Here is a 21,332-nt window from a genome sequence, read left to right on the forward strand (position 1 = left end):
CTGAGGGAGGCCAAAGAGGACTTAATTTCGTTCTGAATAAGCGTTTTGACCTCGGACAAAATTGACGGTTGCTCCTCTTTTATAAGATCTTTTATGCAACTCTGGCAGAGCTTCTTTTTATAATTCTCAGGAAGCTTTTTATTACAAGTTGCACATCTTTGAACTTTAGACCTTGTTCTGGGCTCTTTAACTCCCTATAAGAGAGGAGCAGCCAGGTATCAATAGACAAAACAGCAAGTAAGTCAAAAAAGGATACATCATTTTGTCTTTCCCCACAGGGGAACTCACTGTTGGAGTAGCCGAGGGAGTTTCAGAGTCCATCTGGGCTGTAGAGGCGTCCGGGGCTTCAGGAGCAGACATTAGTGCTGTATGCGCCAGGAGGAAGATCGGTGCCACTGCCTGTTTGAATCTGCCGCCACAAGTAGTCAGTCCGGCGTCTGACGTCACCGCCGTGCGCCCGATCCAAGCTCCGCCCCTTCCGCCTCCAGCCGCAGAGAGTAATGCTGAGGCTGCCTGTCGGCGTTCAGCATGCTGCTTCCCTGCGGTCAGCTTCCTCAACATAGGGAAGGGGGACCGCACTGTGGGGAGGGATACAGGCTCCTGGTGCAGAAGCGAGATCGGCTCCATATGGATCCCCTGCCCAGCTTTGGACCAGACCGCAGGAGGGCAGGGGACGAGGACGGAATCCTCAGGTATTTATAAAATAATAAACTTTTCTTCACCTCCACCAGGAGGGCTCTCTGTGTGGTTGACCCCGTAGGGACAGGAAACACTGAGGGTGAGTGTGGGTGGTGGCCTTTTAAACTCTGTGTGTTCCTGCCCCTACAGAGGTCAAGGGTCAATCTCATAGTAGAGCCGTCATGGTGGACGAAATGGAAACTACATGTGCGTATTTCGTACAAAGCAGCAGGTGCCACAGGGGTCACTTGTCAAGAAGTTCAGGTCTGTGATGCAGAAACCGTAGTATGGAGAAGAGAAGAAAATGTGGAATAAATAAATCAGGCACTAGTGCTGTAATAAAGATGTCTTTTTCCGTTATATGGCAAGTTTCAGGGATAAACTCCTTCAGATACAGTCCCACTAAGATCACAACATTGACCCTCAGCAGAACCAAATGTGTATGTGTTTGGGGGGGGGGGGGTTGTTTTCAGCAGTGATAGCCATCATTCAAAACACCAAACCTGCACAGTGTTCCTAAACATAAAGGAAGCCTGTTAGCACCTTGATACGCTAAACTGCTAACAGAGCTAGGGAGCTTTTATTATCAGTAGTAGTGAGAATATGAACTTTGAATTTTGTCAAATTCTGCTCTTTATAAATGAACTGGAAGTGGAGCTTCACTGTGAAGGTCACTCTGCCCTCCGCACTGAGCTGCTTCACAGCCCCTGCCCTGAGTTAAAGCAAGGAAGCCTGCCTCCTGAGCACTTGAAGAAGAAGAAGAATCTGGCAGAATAAAACTTCATATTTACACTACTCCTGATGAGAAAAAGGTCCACAAAAGGTATTACTGTCTGGAGTTTTGCATGGTCAAAACTGGTGACAGACTCCCAAATAAATAATCACCAAATAACCCTGTGGCATTCTAAATTCAGCAAAGTAGAACCGTATGTTAAAATATGGCTTGTAATTGGTCTGATGAGCTGAGGAAGTGCTTAACAAGCTTTTAAGACCAATTGTGAAGGCACATAACCAGAAAAAAAAAAAACAAAAAAAAAAATTATATATATATATATACACACACACGACAAGAACAAAAAAAACACAACCCAGAATAAATATTAAATCTTTTTTTTTAATATATATTTTTTAAATATTAAAATGGAGGAAGCAACTTCAATCTAAGATGGGCAGAAGGGTGGGTATAAACCTGGGGGGGGGGAATTCATTTACACAGTAAATTTCACAATATATAGATTTGAGCTGGGGAGGGGTAACTGAACTTTACATAGCTGACTTTCAGTAAAAGCTTACTACCCCTTATTGCAGAACCAATCTATATACAAAGAACATATTTGTACAAAGTAAAAACTGCCTTTGACAAGAAGGCAACAAATGGGGAATAAAAAAAATAAAATAAAGTATTGGGATTAAAAGTAAAATGCCCATTTCTTGTATACAGATTGTATCTGTATGAAATGTTAACATTAGGAATAACACCCAATATGTTTCCTTATTAAGCCACACTCTATGCTGACACGTTAACTAGATGGTGTCCCGGTGGCGCTGGCAGGTTGGTCCCAGGTTTTAGATTGATGCAGTGACCACATGCTACATTTTCTCCATTGTCAGGCAGTGGCAATAATGTGATATTTGTACGTTCTCCTGAATAATCTGGAGGACTAAAATGTCAGCAGGCTCGAAACAATTCTTACTAGGGAAGTTCTCTTAGCAAGTAACCAGCTAACCTATCAAGCTGCTCATCAGGAAAACTGCAAGTGCTGTACTTTTCAGAGATTAGATGTGGCTAGATATTGAGATAAACTTCCACAGCATGAAGAACTTGTATTACAGCTGGTACTAGAGAAAAACCTCGCCGGAATCAGCCACCATCGATAAGCCCTCTAGGGCAAACGCCACAGTCTACTAGACATTACAACATTTTCAGTAAATCGTTGGGAACTCACATAGAGGTCAGAATGGGTTTTACAAGCGCACTTCATTAATAAAGCGGTAGAATGGCACATACTTGTTGCGCTTGGAATTTGAACCATACAATACTTTAGTAATATAATCTTTATCATAAAAATACAAGCCGATATGAAGATAAATAATAGTCTGTTTGTGGCAGTTGGAGAACGCAGAAAGGTGTTTAGAAGGATTCATCATCAAAGTCTGGGCTGGGATTCCAGAAGAGAGTGGGGTCATCAAGAGGGGAGGGAGAACAGGACTGGTGCATTTGGACATTGAGAAGCTGAGGGAAAAGTTCAGTGTTAAAAGTGTCCTCCCATACTTGATCAGAGTTCAAAGGAGAGGACATATCACTGAAGGGTGATGTGCAGCCCTCATATCCAGAGTCACTGCCTGTCTCCAGAAGACTTGCTGGTTTTTCCACAATGTTTTCAGCAGAGATCAAAAAGATCTGTGTGTCAATGCTAGATGGGACTTCCTTTTCTTGCAACTCCTCCTTCGCGCCGATGGGGACAACACAAGGATTAAAGGATGCTTCCTCCGTTTTAATAACAACGCTGGTCTCAATTCCTAGCTCGGAGTCTTCCTCGGAGCAAAGAGGCTTTGTGTAGACGTGGTCAAACTTGATCAGTTCATTAATGGCCTCCAGCTTGATTGATGGGGTCCCCAAAGGAAAAGATGGGGTGGAGGATATGGAATCAGATTCGACTCCCCTAGCTTCTTGCTGGTTCCATGATAAGTCTTCTTCATAGGTGAGCAACATGTCTGGGTCCAGGCTTTCCAATAGGCCCAGCAAGATATCAGACTGTAAAACAGAATGTATGCTCATTAGTTAGTTACAAAAGCTACAACTGCATATAGCAAAAGTTGCCCAAATCACTAAATAACCCTATGGTGTTAAACGAGCCAAGCCCAAGACAATGTCCAATTGTTCAGTTTAATCAAATATGTTCTCAACAGTACAAATAGTGAAAATCTAGATCGGTGAAGAACATTGTGAGGTTTTATTTGGCAATAATGCAGTATTTTGCACTATCTAGATTTTAAAGGTCATTCAATTGTTTAAGCAGATTATGTGACCTTCTTAATGGTTTATTGTTTTAATCTTTCGACTGATTTAAGTCTGTTTGTTGTTCCTGCTAACCCATGTGTATCCTTCCACCAACAGCGCAGGTTAACAAAAGCAGAGGGGAGACCAACTGCACAGTGGAAGGGTGGGGACTGCTAAAGTGAAGAAGACCCATGACAGATGTGGGAGCTAGGGCCGCACACAGCAAGCCACCATTATGCAAAGGGAACAGATACCATACTTTTTAGGAGAAAAAAAGTCAAAGAACAGTTCAAATGAATCAAAATGACAAAACTTATAAACTGATATAGACTTAAAGGTACACTGACAGGCCAAATCAGCATATATAGTTAGATATATGACATTACAGGTCTTATACAGTCTTTTAAAAGCATATAAGTATCCCCCCTGTCCACCTTATAAAGAGCGAAATATAAAGTTTTATAACCTGCTTCTCCCGTCAGCAATCTGCCCAAGGGGCGGCGTTTCATGTGAAAATGCGCCCAGCCAGCCTTCCCAACTGCCGTTATGAAGCCCCGCCCAGCTCATCAATATTCACTTCGCTGGGCGGCGGCTAGAACTCTCCCCAGTCCCGATCCTGCGCATGGGCAATTCAATTGTCCGGGCATCGTTAATGCCCAATCTTCTGCGCCTGCGCCCCGCCGTGGTTAGATCGCGCCTGCGTACACACACAGCCTGCCTGCGTCTTCAAGGCAGCTGCAGCCTCAGCCATGCACTGTTCAGAGCAGCGCTTCAGAGCGCTGCTCACTCACATCGTCAAAGGGGTTAATTATAGACAATTGAATTGCTCATGCGCAGGATCGGGACTGGGGAGAGTTCTAGCCGCCGCCCAGCGAAGTGAATATTGATGAGCTGGGCGGGGCTTCAGAACGGCAGTTGGGAAGGCTGGCTGGGCGCATTTTCACATGAAACGCCGCCCCTTGGGCAGATTGCTGACCGGAGAAGCAGGTTATAAAACTTTATATTTCGCTCTTTATAAAGGTGGACAGGGGGGATACTTATATGCTTTTAAAAGACTGTATAAGACCTGTAATGTCATATATCTAACTATATATGCTGATTTGGCCTGTCAGTGTCCCTTTAATATCCCAAATTGTACAATGTATTATTAAAACTATGGCCTAACATGAATAATAAAGAGTATCAGTCACAAAAAATGTCATATAATGCTTTGGCAAACTGATCCATATGTTTGATGAAGCTTAATTGATACCACACATGCCATAGGAGTGAGAGCCAATCAAAGGAGCCATCTGCACCCATTACCTTCCCTATGGCAGAGCATATTATAGATGCCTTAACGTTATTATTATTGAAAAACATGTTCAGAATGGACGGCATGTTCTAGAAGAGAGTCCCTGGTGCTCACCTCACAGTCTGAAGAATCAGGGCTGTCAGAATCCATGCAGACATGGTCAAGTTCGGGGACACCTGGGCCTGCTCCTGCTGCAGAGGCGCACGTAGTCTGAGTGCTGCGGACTCAGCGGACCCGGTCACCGGCCTGACCTCATCTTCTCTGGACTGTGTCAGAACCTATGGGAGAGTAGACAGTATGAGCACAAGATGACTTCATGAAGTAAAATGAACAGCGCACCGGTCATAACCTTTCCCCAGGAGAAACAGGAAACCACAGAAGGTGAAATTACCAAATACGATCGTGCCTCTCGTTTAGGACTGTAATAAGCTTCCAGCATGGAGAACCAACCTGGCATATATCCAAGTGTCTTCAGATTTGACAAGCTGTATTATGAAATCTTGCGTGTCTATGGAAATTATCCTTCCTCACACCTTCCATTGTATGCAAAGCTAATAAATGCATGATCTTGGCAACTCCAGTAAACTCATTTACTAAGAAGCCTACTTCCTGCTAGCTCAAGGAAGTAAGTGGAATCTAGACGTACAGCTTGTGTGACAAAGGTGGCAATGCAAATAAAGCAGAGTATTGCCTCAGGGCTGTTCTCAACTTCGTAAACGATACAAAAAGTTTTTCATTTTAAAGCTTCACTTTCTGCACAAACCCAGACTTACGTAGCAGCCTTTTTCATGTGAATGGTTACCTAGAAATCAACTGCAAGCTCTACCAGTTCACTGAAAGCCACTGCAGAAAACAACCCAATATGAAAATCTCTTCTGCGCCTTGCAACACTCAAATGGCACAAGGTTTTTTTAGAAACAGATTAAGAGATTTATTTAAACCCAGCTGCATTCTTCTGAGAATTAGAAGCCAATCTGCTGGAAGAACATTACATTCATTAATTAAAGGGGTTTTCTGGGCATTTAATATTGATGATCTATCCTCCGGGGAGGTTATAAATATCAGATTGCCGCAGGTCGGACACCTGGCACCCACACTGATCGGCCGTTTGAAGAGAAGGCTGTGCTTGTGCAAGCTCTGCTTTCTCTTCATGGTTTACTTGCTCGCCCTCGCGAGCAGTGTAATTACAAGAAGCCGTCTCATTCAATGCAATGGGACAGCTCCTTGCTATTCAAGCGTATAGGAACGAGCAGTTCCTTAGAAGTGAACGGGACGGCTTCTTGTAGTTACACCTGCTCACTGCTGCGTTGTCGACGCCGAGCAAGTAAACAATGAAGAGAAGGCAGAGCTTGCACGAGTGCAGAATTCTCTTCAAACTGATCGGCAGGGGTGCCAGGTGTCGGACCCCCGCCGATCTGATCTTGATGACCTATCCTCAGAATAGGTTATTAATATTAAAATCTTGGAAAACCCCTTTAAATAATGTTACAGGAACCATACTCCAACTGTCTGTAGTCTACACTTCCTCAACAGAAACAGGTGAAACGTGGGCTTCACTTGATGGTCTAGATAATCACCTCAACTTCTTCCTCTTTCACCTCCAGGGCATCAAGGCCCAATCTCTGTCGTAGCTCTTGGTTTTCAGTCAACAAGGCATGTGACTTTTCTTGTAAAAGTTCATTTTCGAGCAGGAGTTTCTCATTCTGTAAGACAACGAGAAGAATAAATGTTATGTCTCATCAGAAAGAACCATAATGCTAGGGCCTCATGAACATGCACACATAGGCATTCAACATATGGTGCTCCAGAAAATTGAGTTATTTTCACCTGGAAGCAGTACTTCTAGGAAAAAAAAGCTTTGTAAAATGGTGTCTGATGGAGAGTGTAACCATACTTTTCATACTATTTTTGGAATCAGAGGTGTATGGAAGTACTGTACGGACCTAGTATGGACCTATGGAGATGCTGTATGGTGGCTCTGTAATGTTATATGGAGCCAAAATATACCACAGCCACATACAGTGGGACTTAAAAAGTGGTGCAAGCAAATTATACCCTGGACTATGAAAGGACAATTAAATGGATAATTAAGAACCACCGCTAACAGGAAGATGGCAATACCAGGTGAAGGCTAAGGAGTGAAATTCCACTTATTTTCTATAGGGTGGCTGCAGGCAGGGAGAGGTGGCGGCATTAACATACCAAAAACAGTCTTGTTTGATGTGGGGGTGGACTGCGTGGATAGACTTGTTCAAATGCAGAGTCCATGAATAGGTCCACAAATTTAAAAATGAATGAAAGAATTAACCATGTATTGGTTCCTCAGAGGTATCTGCTTTTACAGGGTACAAGTTTATTTAAGGCAGACGACGAAATCCGCTGTATTACCTCGATCTCCAGATCCAAGACTTGCTGCTCAAGCTCGCTCATCCTGGCTTTTTTCCTGTCACGTGCGGTTTGGGCTGCTACTCTGTTCTTCAATTTCCTATTAAAAAAAAAACCACAAGAAGTCTTTGATAAGGAGCCGAACCTTCAGGCAAGCACTCAGAAAAGGAATCTGCATAACGATCACCATGTGTAGAGGGTTACATATGGGACATCTATCTTGTAATTACAGCTTACTAACTGGGGAATTTCTAGCAGACTCAAAGGAAAGGAACAGGCGGGCCTCATAATTCCAGCACATAACATGTGAAACACATGAGGAGCAAGCACCTTCATTACAGAGGGTTGCATCAGCTAAATGATACTGCTGACGATAAACAGATGGCCTGTACCCAGCCAGGTGCCCGTATCGCAGCAGATCAGGCTCAAGTACAAGCTCGACTATGACCCCTGTGTAGTACAGCTGGTAGAGTTCACATGATCTCTATTGAAGCAGTGCCCCCCCCCCCCCCCATAGGGCGATTACTGCAGCTCTTGTCACCCAGCTTTCCTAGAATGAAGGTGGTTTATCTGTGTAGGAACACATGCCCCCCGCCATATCACCGATTACATGCGCAGATTTCCAATTCAAAGCTATGGGAAAGCCAAGCAGAAACATCCATTGGTACTGCAATGGCAGTCATATAGTTGCCATCCAGCTTTCCCAGAAACAGATATAATGGTTAAATGGAGTGGCTGATCACAACCAATTATTAGGCTAGGACTGGCGACTGGCGGCTTGCGGTTGGCAATGTTGTGCGCCTACATCGCAACTAATGATGGCGAATGTGACCCGACAATACACAAAAATCCCACCCTGCTAGGTTTCTGCGTCACCATATTCTCTATATTAAATAGCAACTGGCAGCAGTCACCATGCAGCCCTCGCCCCAACCCCTTAGGGTGCGTTCCCACGTGGCAAATTTCTGCGACTGACAATCAATTCCATTTGTCTGAATGAGGTTGTTTTGGCGTCACATGGATTTCTGAATCCAATTCAGATGAATGGAACGGATTTTCAGCGGTGCGGATTATGCATTTTTTCTGCGTAGATTTTGTGGGGAAAACCTCAGCGTAGTACAGTACCAGCAAAGGGTATGATATTAGACAAATCTCACGTACACTTTACTTTTGTCTTAGGTGCGGAAATCGACCTGCAGATTTTGAAATCTGCAGCATGTCAATTGTTGCGTTTTTCTTGTGCGGATTTCACCCGGATTGTGCAGAATGAAGGATAAGATCGGCGGGAAACCTGCATCAAATCCACATCAAAAACGGTTTAAAAACTGCACAAAACCGCAATAAATAGTGAGGATTTGTGTGTGTGCTTTTGGTGCAGATTTCTTGCAGGTTTTCTGCACACTAACCCGCACCGTGTGCAGCCTTTCTTATCGGAAACAGTAGCCTCTGTTACTTCCCATAGAACACAATGGAGCGCTAGTAATACACATAACTCCATATGTTAAAGGGATTGTCCAGGCTTTTACTATTGATGACCTATCCTCAGGATAGGTAATCAATATCAGATCGGCGGGGGTCAGACACCTCTGCCAATCAGCTGCATGTGCAGTCTCCATTTTCTCTTCCTGTCGGCTGCTGCTGTCTAAGATCTTTGCCATAGACAGCAGCAGCCGACAAGAAGAGAGAGAAGGAAGATGGCTCGTGCGCACGCCATCTCCTCATACAGCTGATCAGCGGGAGTGCTGGGTGTCGGACCCCTGCCTACCCGATATTGATGACCTATCCCGAGGATCGGTCAATAGTAAAAACCTGGACAATCCCTTTAATGAGTCTCAGAGGAGCGGTTTGTTACTGAGGTTACTTTCAAGGTACTTTACTGCGTACACTTATGAATGTAACCAGTGTGACATCTCTTGAGTTCTCAAATCACCGTCTCCAAGGCTAAGACAAGCTGCTGCTAGACAAACACTGGAGGTTTGGTGACAACACCGAGGACAAGAATTCACTGTCGTTTTACAGCTAGGAAAACAGACCACCAAAAAACTCTTGCCGAAGACCAAAGCAACCGGAACTCCTCAGAGAGGCCAGCCCCCTGCAAACAACAGAAACTGAGGGATACTCGACTGCGCATGGGACAAGGGCTGAATTTAGAGAAACATACTGGGGTACATTAACTAAACTGGTGCAACCAGATTCCAGATCTTATCCTAAAAAAGGCATGTTTGGTTGCTATGGGCAACTGCCCCACTTTCCTCATTGTGTACATAGCGTCAAGGACACCGTTTGTGGTCCTGCAGATGTCCATCCACTATAGGACATGCCCTGCAGCACTCAGATACCAAGAGTTCCTAGAAACCAGACCAGGAACAAAAAGGTACACAGGACGAGTGAGCAGCCAACAGGCCTGATCACATGTACTCAGCGTGGGGGCCATTTCTGTCCAATCTTTACTTCATTTCCTCATTTTAGCCGCCTGCCAGCGACACAAAGCTATTCTGAGCTCTGGAGCGGGCGCTTACCGTGACGCCGGCAGTTTTTATTTTTGTCTTCAGGGGATTAAAGGAAAGTAACTGACAAAGCAAAACGGGTATCGCAGGGCGCTCAGGCTCACCACCCACCACTAGCATCTGGTTTCACCCCTCCGTCCACAGACGAGGGTCTTGTTACTTATTCAGTAATCTGGTGGGCAACCTGCGGCACAGTAGATGTTGTGAAACTACAACTCCCAGCATGCATACTTGCTCTGCTCTTCCGAGAACTCTCATAGAAATAAATGGAGCATGCTGGGAATTGTAGTTTCACAACAGCTGGAGTGCCGAAGGTTGCCCAATACCCTGAATGGCCGTCCGTACAGAATGTCCAACGTTTTAAAAGGCAACAATATCCACATTCACTGCCCTAATGCGTCCAAATACGAGTATGTATACCGCGCAGCATGGCCGGCAGTGACATGGGAAAGAAATGTCACATATTGCGCAAGTTAAAAGTTCCAGGAAGAAGCCAGTGGCGTAAAGCGAGCAGCTATCCAGATGACGGCTCCCTGTGACGTCAGGCAGCCAGCTCCCCCACATGCCACGCAGGCAGCTCACATCCTCCCACACTGCAGCCCTTACTGGAATCTCCACAGCCCCCATTACATCTGAGAAGGCAGGGCGGGGGCACTTACTGTCCGAAGTCACAATGCCAGGACCATACATGTGCCATCTCCCTGCAGATTAACCCCTTCCCTGACTACAAGTCCCAGCTGGTCACGGACAACTGCAACTTTTTCCAAATAAAAAAACAAACCGTGACAAATCCCTCATTTCAAAATCCTAAAAAGTCCTATGACTGATACAAGATCTGGTGGGCCACAATTTCCAGCAGGATCTGAGAAGGCTGAGGACATGGGATGGATCAGATCTGGTAACAGCCTGAAGGCTACTCTGGGTCCCATTGGTAACAGCTGGGGAGTCACTGCTGACAGCAGGAAATCTTATCAGGGAGGAGGACAGTGACAGATTATTAGGTGGATTCTAGAAGGCTCCATCATATCCAGGGATCGATCCATTCATTGTGATCGTCTATTCCTCCCCCACCCCAGTACACACTACCCAGGTCTGATCCGCACCTCCTCAGCGCCTTCTCCTCCGGGCTCAGATGGGTCAGCCGCTGCCGCTTCCTCGCAGGGATGTCGCCGCTGGCGGACTCCGGGCTGGACGGGCTGTGGATGGGTAACATGATGGACGTCAGGGAGTTGCAATCGCTCTGATCGCACTGGTTTCCAGGGATGAAGATGACTTTGGAGGCTCCCACGACCACCATGTCCGGGTATTGGGGGGAGGACCGGGGAGAGGAGAACTGGGGAGAACAAGCCGGCAGAATCTTACACGCAGAACTGAGGGCAGCGACCATTCATATCTACAGAGATTGTCCCCTCCCTATTGGGCAAGTCCAGTGATGTCACGCGACACGCCCAATGCAGGCCTATGGAGGAAAACCTGAAGAACAGGACGGCCCACTCCTGCTGTGGGGGTGCACTATGCCCGGGCCCCGCCCCCTCTGCTTTCTAACAGGAGCGCTATTATTCACCAGAGCTAATTGCGGCCATTACCTCCAGTCAGTTGTGTCTTCCCTGTCTGTAAGCTTGTATCTGCACCAGGGTCACAGATTCTTTCGGGGTCTGGAAAAACAAACGGAAGTTTAGTTTTGTCAGCAATTGCATTCAGTGTTTTTTTCTGTGTGGGTACAATCAGGTTTTGATGCATTTTTAGGCCTCATGCACACAACCGTTGTTTTATTCCGTGTCCGTTTTTCGTGATTTTCTGCGGACCGATTGACTTTCAGTGGGTCAGTTGAAAACTCGGCTAATGCACCATTTGTCACCCGCGTCCGTGGTTCCAGTCCGTCAAAAAAATATAACCTGTCCTATTTTTTTCACGGAAAACGGTTCGTGGACCCATTCAAGTCAATGGGAATGCTAAAAAACACGGAGGCACACAAGATTGTCATCCGCGTCCGTTTTTTCCCTATCATTTGCATGGCAAACTTGACTTAGACTTTTTTTTACTTTCCTTCATGTCTGGTGATCCTCCAAAAATAAAGGAAGACACACGGAAACGGATCACGGAACAACGGAACCCCATTTTGCGGAACGGAACACAACAACGGTCGTGTGCATGAGGCCTTATGCGTGAAAAAAGCCCTGAAGAATAACAATCCACATCTCCTAGCAACCATCAGTGAAAAACGGATTGAAGCCCCATTCACTTCTATGGAACCAGAGCTGTGTGAAAAAACGCAGAATAAAGTCCTCATGCACACGACACTTGTTTTTTGCGTCTGCAAATTGCGCGTCCGCCAAAAAAAAACGGATGCGGCATCCGTTTTTTTTTGGAGGATCCGTTTTTTTCCACAGATCCCTTGTAATAAATGCCTATCCTTGTCCGCAAATGTGAAAAAAGTAGGACATGCACAATTTTTTTTGCTGAAGGGAAACACGGACAACGGATGAACTATCAGCATTTTTTTGCTGACCCATTGAAATGAATGGGTCCCCATCCTATCCTCAAAAAAAAAAGGAACGGAAGCCGAGAGAAACAACTGTCGTGTGCATGAGGCCTAAGGCCTCATGCACACGACCGTTGTGTGCAGACGTTGTTCCGTTTTCCGTTTTTTTTTACGGACCCATTGACTTTCAATGGGTCCGTGGAAAAATCGGAAAATGCACCGTTTGGCTTCCGCGTCCGTGATCCGTGTTTCCAGTCCGTGAAAAAAATACGACCTGTCCTATTTTTTCATGGACAACGGTTCACGGACCCATTCAAGTCAATGAGTCCGTGAAAAATCACGGATGCACACAAGATAGTCATCCGCATCCATGATCCGTGTCCGTTTTTCCTATAATTTTCAATGGAAACTTGACTTAGTTTTTTTTTTCACTTTTCATGTCTGTGGATCCTCCAAAAATCAAGGAAGACCCACGGAAGAAAAAACGGTCACGGATCACTGAACAACGGTAATCCGTTTTGCGGACCGCAAAAAAAAAACGGCCGTGTGCATGAGGCCTAAGGCCTCATGCACACGGCCGTTGTTTTGGCCCGCATCCGAGCCGCAGTTTTGGCGGCTCGGATGCCGACCCATTCACTTCAATGGGGCTGTGAAAGATGTGGACAGCACTCCGTGTGCTGTCCGCATCCATTGCTCCGTTCCGTGGCCCCGCAAAAAAAAATATAACCTGTCCTTTGCGGACAAGAATAGACAGTTATATTAAAGGCTGTCCGTGCCATTCCACAAATTGCGGAACGCGCACGGACGCCATCCGTGTTGTGCGGATCCGCGATTTGCGGACCGCAAAACACAAAACGGTCGTGTGCATGTAGCCTATGACCTCTTTTACACGACCATATGGCTTTTTCAGTATTTTGCGGTCCGTTTTTCACGGATCCATTGTTCAGTTTTTTGTTTCCGTTCCGCAAAAAAATCTCCATACGGTGTCCGTATGCGATCCGTTGTTTGCGGATCGCAAATGGAAACATAAAATTCTAAACCATTAATGTAATGCACAGTAATGTATTTTAACAGTATATACATAGGCAAAGTGGGCGTGGATCCGCAAAAAACGGATGACTTACGGATGTGTTCCGTAGGCATTCCGTATTTTTTGCGGACCCATTGACTTGAATGGAGCCACGGATCGTTATTTGCGGGCAATAATAGGACAAGTTCTATCTTTCAGCGAAACGGAATGCATACGGAGTACATTCCGTTTTTTTTTGCGGAACCATTGAAAAGAATGGTTCCGCATACAGACCGCAAACGGAATCCGCAAAAACGGAACGGAAACGGAAAAAATAAAAACGTTCGGGTGCAAGAGGCCTATAGAACATGCTGCGATTTTTCCAGAATGCAGAAATGATGCTGAGGTGCACAGACCCATTGAAATGAAGGGGTCAGGATGCAATCCGGATGCGATGCGTTTTTCACTGATGGTTGCTAGGAAATGTTGTTTGTAAACCTTCAGGTTTTTATTTTCACACGTGTGAAAAATGCATCAAAAGTGATTGTACCCGCGCGGAAAAAACTGAAAGACTGAACGCAGTCACAGACAAAACTGATTGAACTTGCTTGCGAAATGATGCGAGTTTCACGGAACGCACCCTGACACAATCCGTATCGGTGGTGTGGAAGAGGCCTAAGGGCTCCTAGACCTAAGCACATGGAAATATAGATCAAATACGGATGTGCTACAGTTTGTTTTCTACTGTGTGTTGTACGTTTTTAATCTGTATTCCGTTTTTCTCTTGTGCACGCCATTTATGGGCTGATTCTCATGACCGCTCTTGATTCGGAAAACATAACCCATGTGTCGACCGCATCTCTCGGTCCAAATTAGTCTCTCCTGACCTGAACTGACAGTTCCTATCTGATCGCGGGTCTAATGTACGGTATTCGCATGATGCCGTGAGCTCAGTACAATAGCCCCAGGATCAGATAGGAACTGTCATAAATCACTACGATGCAGTCAGTCCCAGTCAGGGGAGACGCGGCCGTGTTTCCAGGACTAAGCACAGTAGTGGGAATCAGCCCTTAAAAATTCCACGTGTTTTTATTTATTTATTTTTCCATGGAGTTTTCCGTTTAAAGCACTTTTTGATCCAGGATTTAATGTTGTTTTTAAGCTTCTATTGATTTCAATTTGGAATCCGGACCAATGACAAACGTGTTGATTTTTTTACTGCAACGTGGATAATCAACGACCCATGGGAAACAAATACTGTGTATAAACGACAGCGCAGATTTCCCATTGAAAGCAATGGGAGGCGAATTGAGAGAGGATTCTGGAAGGATTTTGGTGCGGAAAACACTCCATGACATAGGCTAGTCATACAGTACATAATGACTTCTAATGGTATGTAATCAGGGGCGTAACCATGGCGCCCAAAGCAATACTTGGAGTGGTGGCCACAGGGTTAATGTCTTATTATAGGGCTGACATGCATAAGTAATGTCCCAGTGCAGGGATAATGGACAGGCATAACGGATCATGATTTCACAGCAGAGAAGTAACACAAAAAGTATTGGCCCTTCAAATGCCCATAGTGATTACGAACTACGCCTTGTGTCTGAGAGGAGATGGGCCCCCTTAGTTATTGGGCTCCAGGGCAGGTGCTAGCCTGGAAGCTATGCTCATGTAAGTAATAGCAAACCATTAAAATCTGGTATATAATTTGGAAATGTATCTGCTTTAAATTTCTAATTGCCATGTGGTTTGGTACCTGGCCAGTATAGCACCAGCTTAGTCTTCTTTCACACTCGCGTTTGGTGCGGATCCGTCATGGATCTGCACAGACGGATCCGTTCAGATAATACAACCGTCTGCATCCGTTTGTATTATCTTTAACGTAGCCAAGACGGATCCGTCTTGAACACCATTGAAAGTCAATGGAGGACGGATCCGTTTTCTATTGTGCCAGATTGTGTCATAGAAAACGGATCCGTCCCCATTGACTTACACGGTCCGTTTGGCTCAGTTTTGTCAGACGGACACCAAAATGCTGCAAGCGTTGTCAGACGGAGGCAAGTTTATGCATTCTGAGTAGATCCTTTTCCATTCAGTATGCATTAGGGCAAAACTGATCCGTTTTGGACCGCTTGTGAGAGCCCTGAACGATCTCACAAACGGAAACCAAAACGTGAGTGTGAAAGTAGCCTTAGCTGTATTATCAGCAGGAGACCGGTGCCGGTCTTTCATTTTTACCAGCACAGAGAAGAGACAGTCAGTCTCAATAGCCAGGGAAACTATATCTCAGGCTGTATAGCACATACAGCTATGAGCCTGGTCTTGTTTTAAAGCTAAGAATCTAAGCTATAAAACTAGGACTGTGGTGCTAGCGGCCATATGGCCTGAGATATAACACTTAGAAATCAGGTTAGGAGTGAGATCTATAGTTAATAACTGTTGTAAAGTTGCACTCATCCTTTTTTATTGTAACTTGTCTCAACAAGTTGAAGAAATCATGTGACTCAAGGTTGTCTAGGTCTTTTGAGATATAACATTTTAACATTGTCTTCTGCCAACTGTAACCAACATCCATATCTATATCCAGTGATTACTTGGCAGTCATATCACCTCTCCATCCAACACTAGAGAAACCTGGTAATCATGGCCATGATGTGGTTCTATCTTCACAGTGTAAATTGATGATGGGACACACATTGCTTGACAGTTTCCAAACCTGTTGCATACAATGAAGTTATTGGCCTCAAATTCCATTCACACCAGTCTTGAGGATTTTACCACTGGGAAGAATATAAAATGATTGCTTGTATAGTATAGCCATGGCCAAAAGTTTTAAGACCGACACAAATATTAAATTTCACAAAGTTTGCTGCTGCAGTTTTTATGGTGGCAATTTGCATTAACTCTAGATTGTTATGCAGAGTGATCAGATGAATTGCAATTAACTGAATCACAAAAACCCTGTTTCTACTGCATTTCATCCCTGCCACATAATGACTCGCTAACATCATTTTAGTGATCTTTTTGTTAAGGCTTATTGCACACGAATGTGTGCGCTCCGTTGCCGTATTGCGGACCGCATTTGCGGATCCGCAATACACGGGCACCGTTCCGTTTGCATTCCACATCCGGAGATGCCGAATGGTGCGGAACGGAAGCACGGAACGGAACCCTACGGAAGCACTCCGTGGGTTTTCATACCGTACTTCGTTCTGCAAAAAGATATAACATGTCCTATCTTTTTGCGGAACGGCCGGATCGCTGCGGCTGCCCCATGGTCGGTGTTTGTGCATTGCGGCCCACAAATTGCCACGGGGCGCACACTTTCGTGTGCAAGAGGCCTAACTCAGAAGAAGTGTTAATGAGGACAAGGTGGCTGACTGGTTGCTTTAAAAGTGGGTGGTGCTGAAATCATTGTCTAGATCTGTTAACCATGGTTACCTCCAAGGAAACATGTGGATTCACTATTGCATTGCATCAAAAGGGCTTCACAGGCAAGGATATTGCTGTTTGTAAGGTTGCACCTCAATCAACAATTTATTGGATCAACAAGAAGTTAAAGAAGAAAGGTTCAATTGCTGTGAAGAAGGCTTCAGGGGATCTAAGAAAGTCTAGAAAGTTCCAGGACTATCTCCTAAAGAGGGTTCAGCTATGGGATTGGATCACCATTAGTGCAGACTGCAGAGGCAGGTGTGAGTACATCTGCACGCATAGTGAGGCAAAGGCTTATGGAGGATGGCCTGGTGTCATGAAAGGCAGCAAAGAAGCCACTTCTCTCCAAGAAAAATATCAAGGACACGTACAGTTGCAAGAAAAAGTATGTGAACCCTTTGGAATGATATGGATTTCTGCACAAATTGGTCATAAAATGTGATCTGATCTTCATCTAAGTCACAACAATAGACAATCACAGTCTGTTTAAACTAATTACACACAAAGAATGAAATGTTACCATGTTTTTATTGAACACACCATGTAAACATTCACCGTGCAGGTGGAAAAAGTATGTGAACCCCTAGACTAATGACCTCTCCAAGAGCTAATTGGAGTGAGGTGTCAACCAACTGGAGTCCAATCAATGAGATGAGATTGGAGGTGTTGGTTACAGCTGTCCTGCCCTATAAAAAACACACACCAGTTCTGGGTTTGCTTTTCACAAGAAGCATTGCCTGATGTGAATGATGCCTCGCACAAAAGAGCTCTCAGAAGACCTACGATTAAGAATTGTTGACTTGCATAAAGCTGGAAAGGGTTATAAAAGTATCTCCAAAAGCCTTGCTGTTAATCAGTCCACGGTAAGACAAATTGTCTATAAATGGAGAAAGTTCAGCACTGCTGCTACTCTCCCTAGGAGTGGCCGTCCTGTAAAGACGACTGCAAGAGCACAGTGCAGACTGCTCAATGAGGTGAAGAAGAATCCTAGATTGTCAGCTAAAGACTTACAAAAGTCTCTGGCATATGCTAACATCCCTGTTAGCGAATCTACGATGCGTAAAACACTAAACAAGAATGGATTTCATGAGAGGATACCACAGAGGAAGCCACTGCTGTCCAAAAAGAACATTGCTACACGTTTACAGTTTGCACAAGAGCACCTGGATGTTCCAAAGCAGTACTGGCAAAATATTCTGTGGACAGATGAAACCAAAGTTGAGTTGTTTGGAAGAAACACACAACACTATGTGTGGAGAAAAAGAGGCACAGCACACCAACATCAAAACCTCATCCCAACTGTGAAGTATGGTGGTGGGGGCATTATGGTTTGGGGCTGCTTTGCTGCGTCAGGGCCTGGACGGATTGCTATCATCGAAGGAAAAATGAATTCCCAAGTTTATCAAGACATTTTGCAGGAGAACTTAAGGCCATCTGTCCACCAGCTGAAGCTCAACAGAAGATGGGTGTTGCAACAGGACAATGACCCAAAGCATAGAAGTAAATCAACAACAGAATGGCTTAAACAGAAGAAAATACGCCTTCTGGAGTGACCCAGTCAGAGTCCTGACCTAAACCCGATTGAGATGCTGTGGCATGACCTCAAGAAAGCGATTAACACCAGACATCCCAAGAATATTGCTGAACTGAAACAGGTCTGTAAAGATGAATGGTCAAGAATTACTCCTGACCGTTGTGCACGTCTTATCTACAACGTTTGGTTGAAGTTATTGCTGCCAAAGGAGGTTCAACCAGTTATTAAATCCAAGGGTTCACATACTTTTTCCACCTGCACTGTAAATGTTTACATGGTGTGTTCAATAAAAACATGGTAACATTTAATTCTTTCTGTGTTATTAGTTTAAGCAGACTGTGATTGTCTATTGTTGTGACTTAGATGAAGATCAGATCACATTTTATGACCAATTTGTGCAGAAATACATATCATTCCAAAGGGTTCACATACTTTTTCTTGCAACTGTATTTTAAGGGTGGCCTATTACACTATCTGTTCTCCTTTCACTCCCCTCCTTCAGGCTCATTCCTAAAGCATTCTGAGACCATTCATGTGTGGGGTTGCTTCTCATCCAAGGGAACGGGCTCACTAACAATTTTATCTAAGAGCATTGCAATGAATAAACAATGGTATCAAAACATCCTCCAAGAGCAACTTCTCCCAACCATGCATGAGAAATTTGGAGATGAATAATGCTTTTACCAGCATGATGGAGCATCATGTCACAAGGCAAAAGTGTTCCATGGCCAGGAAACTCTCCAGATCTCATTCACATAGAGAACCCAAGGTCAGTCCTTAAAAAACAAAAATACTGAAATTGTGATGAACTCCAAGTGGAAAAATAGGTTGTCATCAGTCATGATTTGGTCCAGAAGCTGAATATCCAGCATGACTGGGCGAATTAAGTCTTGAAAAAGAACACTGGAAATATTGAGTCTTTGCATAAACCTGATGTATTTATCAATACAAGTTATAAAACGTATGAAATGCTTATAACTGTACTTCACTCTACCATAGAAACATCTGACAAAAAAATCATAAAATGTTGAGGCAGCAAGACTAAAATTTGTCAGTCTGAAAACTTTCTGCCACAACTGTAGTGTGGTCTGTTTATTTTTGCATTCTGGTTATACCGAAACTTCACAGCGTGAGGTGCGAGACACAAGATATTGTGACTTGCCCCAGGCTAGCACTCTTGACTCAAGGTAAACTCCCAACCAGAGTCATTGTCATTGTTATTAAATCCCCTCTCCCATACAGTGGTTTCATGTGATTTTCTGTTCAATTGTTATGTGCGGAACCAAACAGATATTCTTCTTTGGATAGTTGAACATGATAATTAGGGATGAGTGAATCGACTTCGGATGAAACATCCGAAGTCGATTCGCATAAAACTTTGTTTCAATACTGTACGGAGCGAGCGCTCCGTACAGTATTAGAATGTATTGGCTCCGATGAGCCGAAGTTATTACTTCTCGAATTCTCGTCAGATTTCGCGTAATAACTTCATAAATTGATTTCTACCGTAAAAATACATTTCCCGAACTGGTACCTTGAAACCAAACCAGAGTTTGGGAAATGTTTTTTTACAGTAGAAATCAATTGATGAAGTTATTACGCGAAGTCTGACAAGACTTCGAGAAGTAATAACTTCGGCTCATCGGAGCCAATACATTCTAATACTGTACGGAGCGCTCACTCAGTACAGTATCGAAACAAAGCTTTATGCAAAGCGACTTTGGATGTTTCATCTGAAGTCGATTCGCTCATCCCTAATGATAATGACACTTATCACTTGTAGTGAAGACGGCCACAGATGTAACTATACATACTAATATTGAGAGACAAGATTGTATATTAATTGCAGCTGGGGATTATAATGCAGTAATAGACCCAAGTAGAGATAAATTATCTAGTAGTAAGATCTTGAAATGTAACACTAATTTGTCTAGGTTGATATCTGAATTTGGTTGTGTTGATGTTTGGCGACTATATAATACCGAAGATAGGGGTTGACTCATTAAACATAATCAAGGATTGATATGATTTTTGGTAATAGGAAATTTTGGGAAAAAATATAACATGTATAAAATACTGTTGTGTTCAAAATTATTCAACCCCCAATGCTGTAAAGGGTTTTAGGGAATTTAGTGTACATTTGTAATTGTGTTCAGAATGAAATCTTACAAGGACTTTTTAAAGAACCAAATCCAACTAAAATGACATCAATTGTATTTGTAATAGAGTATTAAATGTTTTTTTGTGATTTCTTCATTGACACAATTATTCAACCCCTTAAAGACTACCACTCTTAAGAACAGAGGTTCATTCAAGTGTTTTCGATCAGGTATTGAAAACACCTGTGGATGTCAAGGAGCAGCAATCAAGCATAATAAGCACCAATTAGGCAGATTTAAAAGGACTGTGATACTCAGCTCCTTCTAGACATTTACTGGTGTGTTTACAAACATGGTGAAGTCAAGAGAATGGTCCAGGAAGACAAGAGAAGAGGTGATTTCTCTTCACAGGAAGGGCAATGGCTATAAGAAGATTGCAAAAATGTTAAACATACCAAGAGACACCATAGGAAGCATCATTCGCAAATTCAAGGCAAAGGGCACTGTTGAAACGCTACCTGGTCGTGGCAGAAAGAAGATGCTGACTTCGACTGCTGTGCGCTACCTGAAGCGCAAAGTGTAGAAAAGTCCCCGTGTGACTGCTGAGGAACTGAAAAAAGATTTGTCAGATGTGGGTACTGAAGTTTCAGCTCAGACAATAAGGCGCACACTGCGTAATGAAGGCCTCCATGCCAGAACTCCCAGGCGCACCCCCTTGCTGTCTCCAAAGAATAAGAAGAGTCGACTGCAGTATGCCAAAAGTCATGTGGACAAACCACAAAAGTTTTGGGATAGTGTTCTGTGGACTGATGAAACAAAATTAGAACTGTTTGGGCCCATGGATCAACGCTATGTTTGGAGGAGGAAGAACAAGGCCTATGAAGAAAAGAACACCTTGCCTACTGTGA

The 21,332-nt window shown here is 44.1% G+C and overlaps 1 protein-coding gene across 1 annotated transcript; it reads right to left on the reverse strand.

The window, feature by feature from the left end:
* Positions 1 to 1,918: 1,918 nt before the first annotated feature.
* On the reverse strand, positions 1,919 to 11,247 carry XBP1 (X-box binding protein 1). The gene is given in 6 exon segments (XM_040416009.1): positions 1,919 to 3,433; positions 5,088 to 5,171; positions 5,174 to 5,251; positions 6,551 to 6,676; positions 7,362 to 7,458; positions 10,969 to 11,247. Coding segments are annotated over 6 exon segments (1,203 nt in total). The 5' UTR covers positions 11,163 to 11,247; the 3' UTR covers positions 1,919 to 2,809.
* Positions 11,248 to 21,332: the final 10,085 nt, after the last annotated feature.

This window comes from Bufo bufo, chromosome 2 (genome assembly GCF_905171765.1).
Source record: "Bufo bufo chromosome 2, aBufBuf1.1, whole genome shotgun sequence".
NCBI lineage: Eukaryota > Metazoa > Chordata > Amphibia > Anura > Bufonidae > Bufo > Bufo bufo.